This window comes from Leishmania infantum, chromosome 20, assembly GCF_000002875.2.
Source record: "Leishmania infantum JPCM5 genome chromosome 20".
Classification (NCBI taxonomy): Eukaryota; Euglenozoa; class Kinetoplastea; order Trypanosomatida; family Trypanosomatidae; genus Leishmania; species Leishmania infantum.
Window position 1 is genome coordinate 242,699 of NC_009404.2, and position 18,154 is coordinate 260,852.

The 18,154-nt window shown below is 58.2% G+C and overlaps 4 protein-coding genes across 4 annotated transcripts; all 4 read left to right on the plus strand.

Annotated features, from left to right (window-relative positions):
• Nucleotides 1–775: 775 nt before the first annotated feature.
• Nucleotides 776–2,575, plus strand: LINJ_20_0720 (putative serine/threonine protein phosphatase 2A regulatory subunit; the record flags this gene model as incomplete). The annotated part of the gene is made up of 1 exon (XM_001465150.1): nucleotides 776–2,575. The coding sequence occupies one exon, from the start codon at nucleotides 776–778 to the stop codon at nucleotides 2,573–2,575; it is 1,800 nt and encodes a 599-aa protein (XP_001465187.1).
• Nucleotides 2,576–4,130: 1,555 nt separating this feature from the next.
• Nucleotides 4,131–4,877, plus strand: LINJ_20_0730 (conserved hypothetical protein; the record flags this gene model as incomplete). The annotated part of the gene is made up of 1 exon (XM_001465149.1): nucleotides 4,131–4,877. One exon carries the CDS (start codon nucleotides 4,131–4,133, stop codon nucleotides 4,875–4,877), a length of 747 nt encoding a protein of 248 aa, XP_001465186.1.
• Nucleotides 4,878–6,326: 1,449 nt separating this feature from the next.
• LINJ_20_0740 (conserved hypothetical protein) lies at nucleotides 6,327–6,974 on the plus strand (the record flags this gene model as incomplete). The annotated part of the gene is made up of 1 exon (XM_001465148.1): nucleotides 6,327–6,974. The coding sequence occupies one exon, from the start codon at nucleotides 6,327–6,329 to the stop codon at nucleotides 6,972–6,974; it is 648 nt and encodes a 215-aa protein (XP_001465185.1).
• A 4,709-nt stretch (nucleotides 6,975–11,683) lies between these two features.
• Nucleotides 11,684–15,700, plus strand: LINJ_20_0750 (conserved hypothetical protein; the record flags this gene model as incomplete). The annotated part of the gene is made up of 1 exon (XM_001465147.1): nucleotides 11,684–15,700. The coding sequence occupies one exon, from the start codon at nucleotides 11,684–11,686 to the stop codon at nucleotides 15,698–15,700; it is 4,017 nt and encodes a 1,338-aa protein (XP_001465184.1).
• Nucleotides 15,701–18,154: the final 2,454 nt, after the last annotated feature.

The following is an 18,154-nucleotide window of genomic DNA, read 5'->3' on the forward strand; positions in this document are numbered from 1 at the left end:
CGCCTACCTAAGACAAGGCACAGAGCTGTACAAACGAAAACCAAGAGATGGAGGGAGAGACGGAGAAATGATCGCGCGCAATAATGTGCGGTGTGCCAGACCCACTGTTTTCCGACATGAACGTAGCTGAGAGTGGGCTGCCGGAAGAAGTGTGCACAGGCGTGCGTGGCGGTTGGGCTTCATGACAACGACGGCGGGAGCAACGGAAAAGAAGCGTGCGCATCGAGTACGCAGCAGTGCAAGAAGGTAGCGTTGCACCGACGCGCCGTCGAATCCTCGCCCTGTCCCACCGCCCACGCTCTCTCCATTTGTGGCAACGACACCACGAGCGTTCCGCGGCGTATTGCACGCGAGAAATGATCGCTTTCTGCGCATCCGTCGACACGTCTTTTCGACCTGCTCGCATCGTCCTTTCCACGCCTTGCTTTTCGTTTTCGTCTTTTTATTTCGTGTCCGAATGAATGGCGCTCATCTGTCTGCGCCAGCATGTACACATCAAACGTTCTTCGCTCTCCCTCCCACTGTCTTACCTTGGTACCGCTGCCGGAGTGTGGCTGTGTGAGCACGCGCGCGCGTGTGTGTGTGTGTGTATCAGCCTAGCCGACACAAAGCTGGCAAGCACGCCATACCGTATACAAGTGCGCACCGATACTGCACGTGGAGGGTGCGAAACCCGATACCCTTTCTTGTCCTGTGCAATCGCCCCGCTTGCCTGTGTGTCTCTCCCTCCTTTTGTGATATCACTAGCACGAACAACCCACAACGCGCCATCACGATGGAGCAGTTCGACTCGGTCAAGACTATGATCGACAACCTCCGCTCCGAGGACCCGGAGGCGCGCCTGAGCAGCATGCGCGGCATCCACCTCATCAGCACCACGCTGGGCCCCGAGCGTACCCGTGACGAACTCCTCTTGTACCTCACGGACTACCTCGACGACAACGACGAAGTGCTGCGCGTGTTCGCGAACGCGCTGGGGACGATGCTACCGGAGGTGGGAGGCGTAGAGTACACCGGCAGTCTTCTGGCTCCACTGGAGATCCTGGGTAGCCTGGACGAGGTCACCGTACGCGACGAGGCTGTCGCATCCCTCCAGCTCATTGGCAGCCAACTCTTCTCGCCGGGCAGCACCACGGGCAGCAGCAGTGCGTCTTCCGCCGACAACAAGCGCAAGGACTCGAATGCGAAGGCACAAGGTGAATTCATAGGCATGGTCCGCCGCCTCGGCGAAGGGATGCCGCAGTGTCGCAGCACCGCCTGCTCGCTCATCTCGACCGTCTACCCCTGCGTCGACGCCAGCACGCGCGCCGACTTGATGAAGCTTTTCCAGAAGCTGTGCGAGGACGACGAAATCCTCGTTCGGCGCGCCGCATGCATTGCCATGGGCAAACACCTCGCCGGCGTACTTGGTTCGAAGGGGTGCTCGGAGCTGGTGCCGGTGCTGAACGCGTTTGCAAAAGACGAAAGCGACGGCGTGCGCCTGCAGGCGGTGGCGACGTGCGCGTCCCTGCTGCAGGTGCTCCCTGAGACGCAGCACTCAGCTATCCTGTTAGCAGTTCGCTCTCTCTCGTCGGACAGCTCGTGGCGCGTTCGTTACATGACGGCAGACTCGTTAGGCAACCTCGCGGCTGCTCTCTCGCCACCGGACGTCGTGAAGTATGCTGTGCCGGTGTTTCGCTCCTTGTGCCAGGACTCAGAGCCGGAGATCCGTGCGTCGGCGGTGTTCAACATGGCGAACGTGCTTGCCGCTTGCCGAGACGCGACCGGCAAGAAGGACATCCTCGTGACCGGTACTCGACTTGTCTCTGATGACGTCAGCCACGTCCGCATGAGCCTCGCGAGCGCCGTTCTGAAGTCCGTCGCGCACGTGGCAAAAGATCTCTGGGGCACTACCATCGTCCCAGCGTGCACCGCACTGCTGCGGGACGCGGAGGCGGATGTGCGACTGGCACTCGTGTCCGGTTTTAGTTCCATGGGCAACACCCCGGAGGCGAAGGAGCTGGCGCCAAGCCTGGTCCCTGTTGTCATCAGCCTCGCTGCGGATTCAAAATGGCGTGTGCGGGAGGTGGTTGTCGCACAGGTGCCCTACGTGATCACCTCGCTGGGGCGGAGCGCAGAGCAGGTGCTGCAGGTATGTGTAAACCGTCTGACCGACCGCGTCGCCGCCATCCGTGACGCCGCAGTGCAGTCGTGCTGCAAGCTGGTGGCCGAGCACGGGAGTGGCTGGGCCGCCTCGACGCTCCTGCCACAGGTGCAGACTCTTGTGACGGACTCCAACTACCTCCATCGAGTCGCGCTCTGCCATCTGTACGCGGCCCTTGCGAACGTCGCCGCTTTCGACGCGGCTACATGTGAGTCGGCGCTGTGGCCGCAGCTTGTCATACTGCACAAGGATGCCGTGCCAAATGTGCGTCTGAACGTGGCCAAGGCGATCATGGCGCTCAGCCGCGCTGACAAGATCCCCTCGCGAGTAGCAAAGCCGGTGCTGAGGGCCCTCAGTGAAGACGCTGAGGTGGACGTGTGCGACGCGGCGGTAGCGGCGCCGGCGCTGAAGTCCTCCATGTCGAAGAAGTAGAAACCTAGCAAGCAGCGAGGCGGTCATAGAGGGAGATGAGAGCACCGCATACAAGTGGAGAGAGTTGTGCAGTGGAAGGGGAGGAGAAAGCAGAAGGAGCGCGCTGCGACGGCAGCCGACATTGCCGGTGCTTGCGTCCCTCGCCCCCACCCTCCCTCTCTGTGTGGTGCTGCTGTTTAAGAGTATATAAAAAAACACAAAAGGAGGCCCTTTCCGTTCCTATGCGGCATCTTTTCCACTCATTCATCGTGCTTACGCGCCCGCCCCCTGGAGCAGAAACCTGGAGTGAGGAGGGGTGAAGCGGAGGTGGAGAAAGGGGATAAGACATGGATGGTGCGCTCCTAATGCAGAGGCACATGTGTGTATGCGTATATGCGGTCATGGAGCACCTCCTCTCGGCCTCTCGGTGTCTGCCGGCGTGCGTGCTTCGATGTGAAGATTCGTGTTCGTTTGCCTGCACACGCGTGACCGTTTCCACTTTGTGTGCGTGCGTGTGCTTGATTAGATCGACCTCCGTTAACTTCCGACGCTGTTCCATGTCTCCGTTGTTGTTCTGGTGGTGTGTGACGGGTTCTCCCGTCACGCCCTCTAATTCCGTTTCTCTCCTTTTTCCAGGGTGCGCGCCACCTCGTCAGCACAACGCCAGAGCGTGTACAAAGTCAACAAAAAAGATCCGCCCGCCCCTCCCCCATTATCCGCTCTCGGACCCCTCCCCTGCCGTGGATGTGCACCGAGCGAGGAGGCGCTGGCACGCGCGCACACGCGATAACTGTCGAAGGGCATCAAACGAGATGCATGATACATGGATGCACAGCGTGATGTTAGCTCGCACATACACGCTCACACACAACGAGCGGTAACTCCCCCCCCGATGGCTGGCGGCCCTTTCCACCCTCGCGCTCGGGCCTTTCTCGCGTGCTTACACGGCTTGTTTTGTCGCTCGTGACTACGGCACCAGCGCAGCGGTAGCAGCCGCAGCGGATGGGAGCCAGAATTGCGTAGAAGGATCACGACAGGCCTGTTCACGCCCCCTTCCCCCACGCACCCCTCCTTTCTTCCCTGCCCAGGAGCGCTTAGTCGATTTGTTGCTCTTCCATGTCCGACCCGCGGCTTCCCCACGGGACTCCTTCCTACCCCTCCGCCTCCCTCCCCTCTCTCTACTTTTCCCTTCGGTCCTCACCCCTGGGTGGGAAACGCGCGCGGATGCCACCAACACGCTCATGCCTGTCTGTGAACACCGACAGCAGGTATCTCCTTCCCCTCTCCCTCCCCCTCCCTCTCCCCTCTCTCCCTTCTGCATTTCACTGAGTGGGCAGACAACGCAAGCGCTCTGCTGGGTGGAAGTGTCCCTGCGGGTTTGTGCGCGTGCGTTCGTGCGTGTATCTGTGTGTGTATGTGTATATGCGCATCCGAAGAATCCGTAGTGTACTGGAAGGTGCAGCGCGCAGACCACTCCAGGCCGTACAACAAGTAGCGCGCCAATTCAACGGGTAACAAGACGCACATTCGGCGCCGAAGGACTGAGCTGTGGCGGACGGTGGCGTTACGGCAAGAGATGCTACGTCGCACACTCGCCCACTGTAACAGGCCGAAAGGCCCGCCAGGGCTGCGGCCCGGGAAGGAGTACCGCCTTACCGTTCCGTATCGCAGCGAGGTGACAATGATCCGTCAGGCCGGCTTGAAGAAGTTCAACAGCAACATCCGCGAGCTCTTCAAGAAGCCGTTGGAGCAGAACAACATCAAGGCTGTGCCACGTGACCTGGGTGAGCTGCCCCGCAACTACGTTGTGAAGCTGCTCTTCTTTCACCAGCCGATTCGCCTGCTTGACCTGTGGGAGCTGTGCAAGCAACACAACGACGTCCCCCTCGACTCTGCGCGGCACCTGCGCCTCGTGCTCAAAATTGCGAAGCTGCAGAAGTGGGTGTACGCAGAGAAAAATCAGACAGACAACCTGTACTACTACTACGTGCACCAGAGCCGCACACATGAGGTGCAACAGATGGTGCGGCAGGACGAGGTTGTGAAGCGAGCGCGGGAAACCGAGGTAAAGGTGCAGGCGATGCGAAAGGAAGAGGAGCGTCAGGCACGCCAGGCGCAGAGCCTTGATGACCGCATCATCGCCCTGCAGAACACGCTAGTGAGCAACGTGGGTCACATACGCGCCTTTGACCCCGCCTTCGTCGATGCCAAACCCTACGCCATGGAGTCTGGGGCGGTGAACTGCGCGTGGCACTGGGAGCGGGCAGCCGATGCGGCGGCACAGAGCTCGTTTTCTCACGCCGAAGAGAGCTCGAAGCCGTGAGAGTGGAAAGCAGTCTCCTTTCCCCCACCCCGCTGGTCGGCTGTGTGCGTGCATCCGCCGCGTCGCGTTCCTGCCGTTAAGGCTGTCTGTAGGGTCATGACTGTGCAAACGGACGCGGAGAGATGTAGATGTGCGGGCAAGCGCACGGCTCGTTTATTCTCTTCCGCTGGGTAGGGTGCGCTTCCGTGCCGCTCGCGACACCCTTCCCCCTCCCTGCCGCGGTGGTGCGTTTGTTGGTATTACGTGCATGAGTGTGTGTGTGTGTGTGTGTGGCGTGTGGCTCGTTACGGTATGCGCCATGATAAAAACGACATTGGCAGAGAGTAATCGAAAGAAAGAAACCCTCGGTGGGCTGCCCTTCAGGAAGGATCGAAGATGGTGATCGTGATGGGAATCCCCCCCTCCCTCCCCTCCTCCTCCCTCTCACTGCGAGCGAACACGAACACGCAGATCCAACAGGTGCGACCGTTTCGTTTGTGGGTCGTGCAACCCTTTTTTCATCATGTCGCCAACCACGAGCCCACTCTACCCCCCACTCCCACCCCACACACCTTATTCGCAGGCAGCCTCACAGCTGCTTCCCCATGATGCCTGGAGCCACCCCTGGTACATCCCCCCTCTGATGGGGCAGACTCTCCACACCACTGAACAGTGAGGACCGTGTGGGATACGCTCAAGTCACGCCGCCGCAGTGCCATCCAGGACCTGGCCGCCGACATCAGCAGCGATACATCGCTCTGACCTTCCGCACCCCATGGAGGCCTAGCCCTGCCGCCACCAGAAGTGGTTTGGCATTTGGGCAGGGGATATGAGGTGTGTGTGTGTGTGTGAAGTGGGGAAGGTGACTGCTTGGCTTCTCCCACAGAGAGTGGGTGTGCTTGATCCTGAGGTGCGACGCACTGCTGGGCGGTGTCGCCCCGTCGTGAGGGTGCACGTGAGAGGGCCCAGAACAAACAAGGGCGAGTGGGTGGAGAAGCAGACGAGTCGGCAACCGGCACCGTGGTAGATGTCTCCTTCCCGTCCAGGGAACTTTTCCGTCTTCGTTTCGCTCTTGCATCACTCCTCCGATCTATGCATGACGCTTTCTCTACGGGAATGCCTCACATACGCGGCTCTGAAGCCCCTCTTCCCCACATTCTTCTCCTCTCCAAGGTGCCTCCTACGCCGAGGTTAGTTCTCCTTATCCTTTTTATTTCCGCCCTTCTCTGTGACTCTCTACGCTGGTGATCTGCGTGCATAGCTTTTTGTTTGGTTGATTTCGCGTTGATTGTGTGGAAGGGCGCGCGCGCGAGTGGGAGTGTGAGTGCATAGTGCGTGGAAGCGCCTCCTTCATCCCTCTCCCTCTTCCCCTTCCCGCCCAATCTCTCTCTCTCTCTCGGCCTCTTATTAGTCTTATAATCTGCGTTACCGTTTGCCTTCTCTTCGTTTTTGGATCTTGGCACCAGCGGAATGCAGTGGCAGCAGGCGCCGCCGGGGATAGCAGCCCCCTACACGGCGGCACCCAGTAGCACATCACCGCCCCTCTTCGGTGTAATCATTCCCGGCTACCCCGTACAGACTGACATCTCCCCAGTCGACACCGGGCGGTGGGTCGTCTACCTCGGTGTCGCACCAGAAAGTTTTGTCGTGTTTCTCACCATGTCAGAGCCGCTCCCTCCCGGCCACGGCATCGGCCTCTTTCTCGCGCGCGAGGACACGATGAGTTTTCAGTATGTTGGCGCCCTGACCCAGCAGCGGGCAAGCTTTATCGTTGAAGTCCCCGCTGTCTTTTTGAATGCCGCCCAGCCAATCCGTATCGTTCTCGGGCTGGCACTGGAGCGGGAAGAGGAGCTGAAGAACCTCGGCTTCACGCACGAGCAGCCGTTGCAGCAATCGCAGGCAGCCACCAAGGTCGCCATCGCCGAGCGAATTCTCGAGGATCTGTATGGCTTCGTCGTGAGCTACGCCCGCACAATCACCTTGGGCGGCGGTAGCGGCACCAATGACGTTACCTCTATCGAGCCTGGCGACTATGTCGTGATGCCAACGTCCTTTGTGGACAAGTGGCGCGCACGCCTGCAGTCAAAAATAACAAAAGACAACGCCTTCTGGACATAGGCTCGAACGCGATGCCAAAAAGGGCGGCCGCACGGCGGTGAGAAAGAGCGGGGAGAGTGCGGCAGCAAACGGGAGAGCAGCACCTTCTCACCGTCAAGCGCGCGTGTGCGCCGTGTGAAGTGCACTGACCCGACCCCTTTCCTCGTAGAGCTCTTCCTTCTCTCTCTTTTGAGGGCTCATTTTCTCATTCTGCTGTTGTCGTTAGCGCACAAAAAAAAAGGTGGAGGGGAGAAGTGCGTAGTGTATGGGCGCGCTGCTCTCGCTCAACGACAGCTGCCGTCGCTACGATCGCGTGCGACCTTGACGCGCAGTTTTGCGGTCTGCACAGGCAATGGCCGTTGTCAGGCTCGATCTGTGCCTCCCTCCTCCTCCTTCCTCCCTCCCTCCTCTCCCGCTCTCGCTTTTGCGTGTTTTTACTTGCCTGTACGCACCGCCGCCGTGTGTCTGTCTGCATGTGTGTTACGCTCCCACCTTCTTCCCCCACCCCCTCTTACTCTCTCCGTGTGTGTGGGGGGACGTCCCTGTGTGTGTAAAGGTCACCGTATCTTTCGAAGGCCTGCGCAGCGTTTTGCTTCTATGGTTCACGGTGCGGGAGCATACGAGGGTTCTCGTTGTTGTTGCTTGCACGATCTGATACAACAACGTACGAATCTGAAGGAAGAGGCGAAGAAAGAAGAAAAGAGCACAGAACGAGGGAGGGGCGGGACGCTGTTGCGTGTTGAAGCAAATAGAAGATGTCGGAAGGGCCACCCCTCCGATGACAAATCCGTGTCCAACCCTTTTCTCTTCGTCACTCTTTGTGCCCACTCCACCCCCTCTGCGAGCGCGCTTGCATTGCTTGACAGTGTCCTTCACAGAATCGGCCGCATTCTGGAATCACGTGTCTGTTGTTCTCTCGTTTGAGGTGACGTGCACGCCGCAGTGCACGTCGAAGCAGCAGGGCCGGTAGCACCACCCTTCTGCCGCTGCGGCTGCTGAGGATTTGGCGCGATTCGCTTCATGTGAGCGAGCCAGCATTACGGTGCCTCTTCTTATGCTACCCTCTCTACCAATCTGTCTCTCCCCTTCTCCCAACTTCTCTCTCTGCTTTGCTTTTTGATGTGGCTGCGCTGCTGCCGCCGCCAACACCACCACCGCTCTCCCACGCGCGCGCACGGCCCCCTCCCCCACCCTCCTCGGCCCCAACACCGCACGCGCAGGTTTGTTTTGTCGTGTTCTTTCCTTCCTTTCACTTACTTGCCTTCTCTCTTTTCTTTTTCATCGCTTCTCGTTTCTTCGCGCCCCTCTCTCTTCCTTCCTTGCCCTTCCTCTACCTACCTTCCCTTACCTCCCTTCCTCTGCCCTTCCCCCTCGCTCTCTCCCGTCGTCGGAATCGCCTTTCGTGTGTGTGTGCGTGTGTGTGTCACGGTTGTGTGAAGGTGCTCTTGCGTGTGCGTCTCGACGGGTGCCAACGAGTGTCGTTGTTGCGCTTTTCTTTTTTTTTTTTGCATATCCCACGAGCGCGTAACATAGCAGCAGAACAAAACAAGAAGGGAGGAAAAGGGGGAAAAAAGAAGCGTTGAGGGGGAGAATCGAAGAGGCGGCCCTCTTTCTGTTTTCTGAGCAGGCTAGTCTCTCGACGTGCGGGTGAGAGAAATAAAAGCGAAGCGATTATCGGTGTGAGGTTGCCGTAACGCGCGGATACGCACGCATAGGCACGAGCACGTACGCGCGCCCCTCCCCCCTTCACACACGCACACACGCCGGCACGAAGGCGCAGGCGGAACAAAAACAAAGAAGAGGGGAGGGAGAACGTGCGTGGAGAACTCCCCACGCGTTGCTTTTCTGGCCTCGCGCTCCTCTCACGCTATTTTTTTTTTGTTTTGTTTTGTTTCCACCACCACCACCACCTCTTCACCTTCCTTTGTGCACTGTGGCCTTTGCTGGTTGTGTTTCGGTGTTTTGTTTGTTTCTGCATTTTGTGCTCGTATAGAGGGGACCCAGCGCTGGATTGGGCTGCTCGTTCTTCTCAGCTCCGCTCTCTCTCTCTCACCTGTCTGTGCGACCCAACTCCGTTACCTTCACCCCTCTTCCCTCTGCTGATCTCGTCCTCGTTGTCGTTGCATCTCAGTACCCTGCCTTCTCCTTTTCCCCCTCTTGTGCGCTTGTCTCTCAGACTCCCGTCTTCCTTCCCTCCCCGCCCGTTTTTCTTCTCCCCCCCCCCTCCGCCCACCCACCCCACCCCACCCACTCCATCCCCCACTTGGTAGCAGAAGCATACATCTACACAGAGTCTTCCCCTGCCCTCGCAGCCCTTTGGGTTGTCTTTCTGGTTTTTGTCTGGTTTCTTCGTGCGTTTCTTTTTTTCTGCGTATATATATTATATCGGTGCGAACCAACGCCCCACCAACGCACCTATACCTTACATCTATACGCACACGCGCCAGCGGGTAGGGGGGATACAGAGAGAGAGAGGTGCTAGAATCCAAGCTCTCTTGAGGTTCCAGCTCCCTCTCTGTGTGTGAGCTTGCTTGTGTGTGTGTGTGCGTTTTATCCCCCATCCCTCCTCCTTCGGCCTACATCTCTTCACTGCTTTTCCTCTCCACAATCGGCATCTCTTACATCAGACCCCCTCCCCTCCCCACCTACCGCGACTCCCCAGCGCTTTTTAATCACTCTCCTTCCTCTCTAACGCCCTCTCGCCCTCCCTTACCCCTCACCCCTGCTTCTCTGCATTCATTTCGTTGTTCTTTTTGACCTGCGAGCCTATACGCTGGCAGGAAGCAAAATACGCGATACACGGGAGGGGCCGAGCAAGCGAGATTGAGCGAGAGACGGAGCGAGTACACCTCTCACACCAAGACAAGCACTCTCGAAAACGCAGTCGCCGTGCTTGCAAAGACATCAACCACGAAAAAAAAAGAATTTCCTTTCCCGTGCTCCGTTTTTTCCCGTTTTCTTACCGGTTTTGTTTTGTAGTAGTAGTGCTTGGAGAAACGGGAGAGAAAGCGCCGTGCGCCCTCCCCTTGTTTTGTTTGGTGTGCTTGTCTTGGCTCCTCTTATCGCCCCCCCCCCCTTCTCTCTCGCTATCTTCACGCCCGCCCACCCCTCACATATCCCCCCGCTCTTCACTTTTTTGGGGGTTTTGTTGGTTGCTTGTTCTCGTCCCGGCGTTTTGTGTGGTGTGTGTGTGTGTGAGTGTGTGCCCGCAGGAGAGAAAAAGGGAGGGGGAGGCACTGCTGCCGTGACGACAGCAGACCGCCGAACAGGATCCAGTGAGCGGTACCGAAGCGAACCCCAGCAAAATAAAGAGGCGAGGGGGGCAGGGAAAAAGTAAGCAAAAAGAAAAGGGAAGTAAACGCGGGAGAGGGAAGAACCGTCGCCTCGTCGCGTCACTTCACTTCACCTCTCTCTTCCTCCGTTACGGTTGGTGTTTAGCTGGTGCTTGTGCACGTTCGAGGGCGCTAGCGCCTTTCTCTGAGTGTGGGGCAAGCTCAGGGTGTGTGTGTGTGTGTGTGTGTGTCTGGGGCGTGCGTCCTCTTGCTGCTGTTCATTTTCTCTCGCGAGTGTAAAACGTAAGCAGCGAGGGAGACGATAAGAAGAAGGCACGAAAACGCGTCGGTGTTTTCGACGAAGACGAACAAGCGCACGAGAGACGGAAACGATCGGGTCGTGTACGCCAAACGGGTGTGAGAGAACACAGAATGTGAAAGGGGGAGAGCAGACCGACAAGAACAGCATAAAAAAAAGGAGGATACACACATTACGGAAATCAAGGAGCATCTCTTATTTCTTGCTTTGGTGTTTCCTAGCGCCCTCGCTCTTTCGATTCGCTTTTTTTGGTTTTACGACTGGTGTCCCTTCCCAGCACTCGCCCCTCTTTCCATTTCTCTCTCTCTCTCTGTTGTCCTTTTGCCGCTGCTCGCTGTTCTCATCCCTCTCAAGAGTGCTCGTCGATCCTTTATTTGTCCGCACGCGTTAAAATAAGCGTGTATCTAAGCTCGCGCGCCTGCGTGCGCCCGTGTTCGTGTGTGTGTGTGGATCCCTGACAGGGAAAGGGGGTTGCGTTTACCGAAAGCGTCTTTCCTTCCCTCTCCTCTCTTGTCTGTGTGCCTCACGCCTCCTCGGTCTATTTCTATTTCCGTGTATCGTTTGGGTTCACCGTCTACACGTCGTGTCCCGTCGTCGGTCGTATCTGCCGCTCGCACTGTAGGAGTGGGCGCTTTTGTTGTTGTCTTCTCTTTTTATCTGTTTGTTTCTGCGTGTTTGCGCTTGCGTCGTTGTGCGACCGGCCTTGCCGAGTGTGTGAACACGTGTGCGTGCAGGCGGCGCGTCAAAACGTGTGTTTATATATATATATATATCAACACATACATAGCGTCTTATCGATTGCCCGTGTCTGTCCGTCCGTCTGTTGTTGGTGTGGCCCTCTCCTCTTTTGGCTGCCCCTCCTCCCCTTTTTTTCCTCTTCGTTTCGCGTGTCCCTCTCTCAGCTTGAACCTCGCCTCGTGTGTTCGCTGTTTTTGTTGTTCGTCCCCTGCCTGGCGAATCCCTCGCCTTCCCGCCCTCTCCCACACACACGCACGCACACACACACACACATACATACATACACGTACGTAGAGGCCTCCGCACCAGCAGTCCCAGTGCTTTCACCAAAGAGGCGAAGCCCAGCCAGAGAAAGGCGCGACCTGAACCGAGCGCCCACGAAAAAAAAAGACGAAAAAAAAATGGGTGGCTATCCTTCTCACGATGCGCCGAACTTTCTGTTCGCGACGGCAGCGCAGCACCCCAACAACGGCGGTACGACAGAAGTATGCCTCGTTCCGCTTCTGCGGCGTCACTTCAACGATACAAACAGGCGACTGAAAGATGCGGTGGCGCAGCTCTACTTTGACGGCCCACCCAACACGACGGCGCTCGCCCTCCAGGCAATGCAGAACGGCATTTCCTCGAACTGCACCACACCCGACCTCTCGGCGCAGACATCCCTGCACAATATGAGCGACACGGCGAGCGGTGTCACCCCTTCTGCCGGCCCACCGCCGCCGGCGCTCAACGCCGCCTTCGCCAGCAGCGGGAACTTCGACGCCAGCGCCGAGACGAAGCGGAAGGCTGTGCACGCGTACAAGGCCATGGACCAGCTGCTGAACGAGATTGAGGCATCTTTCTTCACAACAACTCGTGTCGTGTACGATTCGGCGTCACAGGCCAACGCGAAGTTGCGCGAGAAGCGCTTGGCCTCAATCAAGGGCATGGACAAGACAAAGAGCCCCAAGGTGGGCCCGGCCGTGGGTGGGTCTGTGAAGGGGGATCTGGCGGCTCCTCGTGCCATCGGCAGCTCCTCTCGTGCATCGCTCTCGTCGCAGCAGTCACTGACGCCTCCCCCGCCTCCAATCCTGCGGCCGGTGCCGTGCGCGGTATGCACCATCGAGCCGGACACGTCGGGCCGTCGAGGCTCGTCAGGGCAGCAGAACTCCACGAGCCCCAACGGCGCTAAGGGCAACAACACTCTGACAGCGCTGAATGTTCCGACTCCGACAGCGGGCCCCAACGGACTGCAGATGTCCGGCTCCAGCGGCAGTGTAGGCAGCAATCCGTCCTCGCCGGAGTGGGTGACTGTGCAGGGCCGTCGTCTGCGCTGCATTGGGTACCTCTCGTGCTTTTCGAAGCCGCGAACTGTCGACGAGTCGAGGGAGGTCTACGGACCAGAGTCGAAGCCGCCCCTGCACGTGCTGCGCATCAACGAGTGTGGCTCCAAGGGCCTGGACGTGGCATTTGAGCTGATCTTCGAGAACGAGTACAAGTACATGCACCTGCTGGAGCCGGTCGTCTTCTTGGCCAGCATAATGTTCCGCTCTCAGTACCTGACCAGCAGCATGCTGCAGCGTCCCGTTCACTCGCCTGAGGTGGAAAACGCGTACTACGCGCACCTGCAGCTGCTTAACATTCATGTAGTGCTGTCAAAAGACCGGGTGCACCAGCTGAAGATACTACAGGAGCAGCTTCCGCTCCTGGACTTCGTGGAAGAGATGGGTCTTAGCGAGCGGCACCTCGGCGCGAGCGTCGGCGGTGAGACGGCCTCCTGCGGAGGTGGTGCGGCTTCGCTGGAGACAACGTTGACTGTCGGCGACATTTCGGCAGAGATTATCGCTGCCGCGACGGCGGACGGAGAAGCCCCGACGAAGACCGACAGCGACACCCTGGTGCAGACCGTTGTCAGCGACGGCGGCGAGGTGGCGAAGCCGCAGCGGCAGGCCCGCGGCGACGACTCCGAGGACAGGGAGCACTCCGATGTGGATGATGACGGGCACAAGAGCGGGGCAGCCGGCACGGTCGCCGATGTCGCAGCGGCGGAGAAGGCGGTCAAGAAAAAGGAAGATGGCGAGAACGAAGACGACGACGCGGCCGACTCGACGCGCAACACCACGGTAGATTGGGAGAAGGATGCGAAGCCCAGCAGCGCCTCGGCCCCTACAGCAAGTCGTCGCACACGCCGCAGCCGCCGCCGCCAGCGCAAACAGAAGACGGCCGAGCCGCAAGACGAGATCTACCGCAAGACGCACTGCACCATGCCTGAAGTCTCCTTGTACGAGTTGAGTTCTGGCGAGCGTGGAATTGAGGTCATCTTCGATGGTGCGCTGCTCGCGCGCATGATGAAGCTGATTGCAGAGACGGCCGCATACGAGACCGTCAAAAACTCTTTCATCCGGTGTGATATGGGGCCGCTGATGAAGGAGCGCCGCCACCTCAACCAGAGCCGCCGCGAAGCACTGCAAGAAGATGGCAGCCTCGAGCGCGAGGAGGAGCGCGTAATGGGAAGCACGATTGTCGCCGCCACGGTGCGCCACTGGGTGAAGGAAGGCCTTGCTGCCGAGGAGGAGAAGCGCAAGAAGGCGCAGGCAGCAGCAGCGCACGCAGAGCAAGCGCAACAGGCCGCGACCACCCAGGCCGCCGCCGCTGCAGCCGCCCAAACCCACCCACCCCCGCCCCCGCTGGCGGCGCAGATGCTGCACAATCTCCCCGCGATGCACGCCAACATAGCGCAGGGCGTTGCACCGAATGCGCTGACGGGGTCCGCGGCACCCACAACTGCCGGACACCCGTTGCTCGCTGCGCAGGCGGCAGCGATGGGGCAAAACCCAGCCATGCTGCGCATGGGCATGGTGCCGTCCAACCAGCCGACGGCGGCAGCAGCCCCGACCACGGCCTCCACCGCGTGTGCCCCCATGCTAATGTACGTGCCCGGCGTTGGTTACGTGCAAGTGCCGAGCAACTCCCGAGTCTTGACGGCGCCAGCCGCGCCGACGCAGGCGGCGCACCCGGCATACGTGATCAACCCGGCAACGGGTCAGCCAATGATGGTGGCTCCTCAAGCCGCATCCGCAGGCGCCACCAGCGCCTCTGGCACACCCCCGCAGCCGCCACAGATAATGGCCTTTCCGTCTATGATGCACATGTACAACGTACCCCAGCAACAACAGCAGATGATAGGGGCCTCGCAACAGTACTTTGCTGCTCAAGCAGCGCCGCAGGCAGTGCAGCAGTCGCAGCAGCAGTACCAGTACATGATGGGTCCTGGTGGGCAACTGCTGATGGTGCCGGTGGCGTCCGCGCCAACGGCGCAGGCAGTGCAGCAGCCACAGCAGCAGCAGCCGTTCATGATGACCACTATTCCACCGCAGCAAGCCCCGCAAATGCAACCGCAGCAAGTGTATATGAACCCTTACATGATGCCTGGCGTGATGAACATGGCCGCCGCGCAGCAGCACGCTCAGCAACAAGCCCAACAGCAAGTTCAGCAGCAAGCGCAACAGCAAGGACAGCAAGCTCAACAGCACGCCCAGCAACAAGCGCAGCAGCAGGCTCAATATCACGCCCAGCAGCAAGCACAGCACCAGGCCGAAGGGCAAAAGGCTTACCAGCAGTTCATGGATGCGCAGGAGGAACTTCAGCTGTTACGCCAGCTCCAGCAGCAGGCTCAACTGACCCAGCAGGGGCCTCTCAACGAGCAGCAGCAGGCGCAACTCCTGAAGCAGGCACAGATGATGCTGCAGGCTAGGCGGGCCCAGCAGGCTCATGCTCAGCAACAGCAAGCACAGCATCAGGCCCAGCAGATGGCTCAGCAGCAACAGGCACAGCACCAGCAGGCTCAACAGCAGCAGCAGGCCATGGCCAACATGGCGGCGGGAGGCAACCCGCAAGCCTTCGGTCCGCAGAGCGCCTCTCGCACACCGGCTTCTACGCCACCGCAGCAAGGCAGCGCCGCCGCGCCGCCAGCACCGTACAACGCAGTGCCCAGCTCTGTCATACCACCACTGCCACACATGCAGGGGATGCAGCACACGAACATACAAAACATGTACGCTCATACCCAGCAGCAGCAGCCTGCGCCCACCTCAAATGCGTCTGGCAAGGAGATCTCATCGTCAGGGCCGGCGGCAAGTGCGGCTAACACGAGCGCCAAGTCAACCGGTACCGATGCCGGGGCCGGTTCTGCTGGGGTCGCGGGAACGATCGGCGATCAGGCGACCGCCCCAGCAGTGGCAAATTCACATCCGAAGACGAACCCGTACAGCTTTGCTGCAATCAACGACGACGAAGACGACGCCGCGGTCGCGCTTGCGGCTGCGACGGCTGCAATGGAAGCTATCCGCGGGCATGGCGGCATCGACCGCGACGACGACGAGGACGAGGACGGCAGCCAGTTTTTCTCAAACGGCCAGTTTTTCTTCCGCGCCCAGTAGAGAAGAGATACAAGAGGCAAGGGCTGCTCAGGGGAAGCGGTCCTCAGTGCTGAGGGGAGGACAACTGCCAACGCCTCACCCGCCACACGCGACTGAATGCCGCTCTTCCCCCTCCCTTCTCCGCTTGCTTGCATGTATTTAGGCACAGACGTGCACGCTGATGTGTTTGTGCCTGTGCGCGGTATGTGTGTTTTTTTTTGTTGGTAATTTCTTCGTGTTTGTTTTCCTTTTTTATTTTCTTTTGTTCCTTTGCTGTTGTTGTTCTCTTGGTGGTTCCTGTGTGTACCTTTTCGGTGTTGTTGTTGTTTTCTGTGTGTGTGTGTGTGTCTCCCCGTCTTTCCTTACCGGTGTGAAGCATAGAAACACGCACACACACACACGCACAAAACCAACAGGAAAGAAAAAGGCAAAAAGAAAACGGGTGAGAATGGGAAAAACGAGGCGAAAGAGGTGGCGCATCAAAAACGGAGTGCATTCTTGATGTATATATGTATATGTATACGTGTGGAGACAGAGAAAAGGCTTCGACAGTCCTGCCGAAACGCTGTTCCACCACCCCTCAGTGGGAACACACACACACACAGGGAGAAGCAGATCCACGAGCTAACACCCACTCACGCACACACGCATGCAAACACGTATACAACAAGATTGATAACTGCCCCCCCCCCGCATGCGTGCGCTCGCTCCTTACCACCACGACCACTTCTTTCCTTCGCCTTCTTTTTTTTTCCTTCTTTCCCGCCCTATGGGAAAGGGGTTTGCTGCACGGTTTATGTTGACGCCGCTTATGCTTTGTTTTTGTTCGAGGTTTTTGTCTGCCTTGCTTTTTTTTTGTGTGTGTGGGGGGGGAGGAGCTCGCTTGTTTCGCTGTTGTTGTTATGTCTCGCTTGCCTACGTTGGTGTTTCTTTAGAGTATATATATATATATATATGTAGTCCTTTGAATTCTAATCTGTTTTCTTTTTTTTTGCGTTTTACTGCTCGCTCCTCTCTCCTCCCTTCGCCCTCACGCCTTTCTGGTTCATTGCTTGTGGTGGTGATTGTTTTGTCGTCGTCGTCTTCTTTGGCGCTCTACGAGGTCCTCTTTTCTCTTCCATCCCTCCATCCCCTTTCTGTTACGGTGTGGTGGCTTTTTGAACTTTTCGTTGTCGTTGTACTGACCTCTGCGGTTACTCTGCAGGTTTGCTTGTGCGCATATATATATATGTGTGTGTATTGCTTGGTCGCCGATACCATGGCCTTTCACCACGTGTCTCGCCGCTGTTGGTCAGGCTCCCCATCCCCTTCTAGGAACTGCTTCTTTTCGCTTATGCTTCCTTTTTGTTGTTGTGTGTATATATATGCCTGTGCGCGTGTGCGTGGAGTGCCTCTTATGTGTCTCCCCCCATCCCCTTTAAAACAAACAGCCAATAGCACACAAAAAAATTTCTCCTCGTCTCGTCTGCCCAGCGTGTGCATCTTCCGGTGCTGGCCAACGAGAAGCACTTCAACATCCAAGCGGCCTACATATATGTGTATTGAGATGGGATTGGTGCGAGAGAGCACAGGTGAGTGCGAGACGACGAAAAGAAGTGTGCAGAGAGCTCAGGCGGATCTGTGCATGGTGCTCTGTCCTTCGTGGGGTCGACACCCACCGACGTGTCCCTCACACTGATGCCCCTCTTGCGCCCTGGCGGTGGTGAAACGATGGGGTCCTTCACCATCTCTTAGCTTTTTCATGACTTTGTCTGTGTTTAGTAAAGACTCGAGCTAAGGCGTGTGTGCCGAAGGCCGTGCAGAACTGTTTTTTTCCCCCTGGTAGAGAGTGCGGGGGATTCGAGGCGGCGCAAGGCGAGGAGGGCCTCTTGGCAACCGACCAGAGTGTTTGGCGAAGAGATATATGGGGAGAAGGGGGTGGAGAGCGAGAGCATGACACGCAGTGCGACGGCTATTCGCTTGCCGCTGCCGCCCTTCCCCCCTCTCTGCTTCTCTTTCCTATGTGAGGGGGGACTGATCGTGCTTGCAAAGAGGCGCAGAGACTTTGGGCCTTGACCGAGCATCGACAGAGATGAGGTAAACGGCAAGAGGACGGAGGGAGAATGCCTCTGCAAAAAGGGCCCAGATTGTGTTGCGCGAGAGTGAGGAAAGTCTGAAGGAGATACCCAGAATACGCCGAACGGAACGGGAAAAAGAAGGCGTTAGAGGACCTGCGCAACGGTACCCGTATATAGGCACCCCACCACCACCACCACCACACACACACACACACCACGGCATGTGCAGCACCCTTGCGTTGGTTTCTTTCCCTTCCTTTGTGGGCCCTCCTCGTCTTCCTGTGTCGGTGTCGGTGTCGGCTGTTGTTTTGCGTTTTGTGATTTTCTGGTGTCTTCGCTGTCCAGCCACCCCTCATCTTCGCCTTCCCACTTTTGTCTGTCTGTGTGTGTGTGTGTGTGTGCATAAACTCTTCATCTC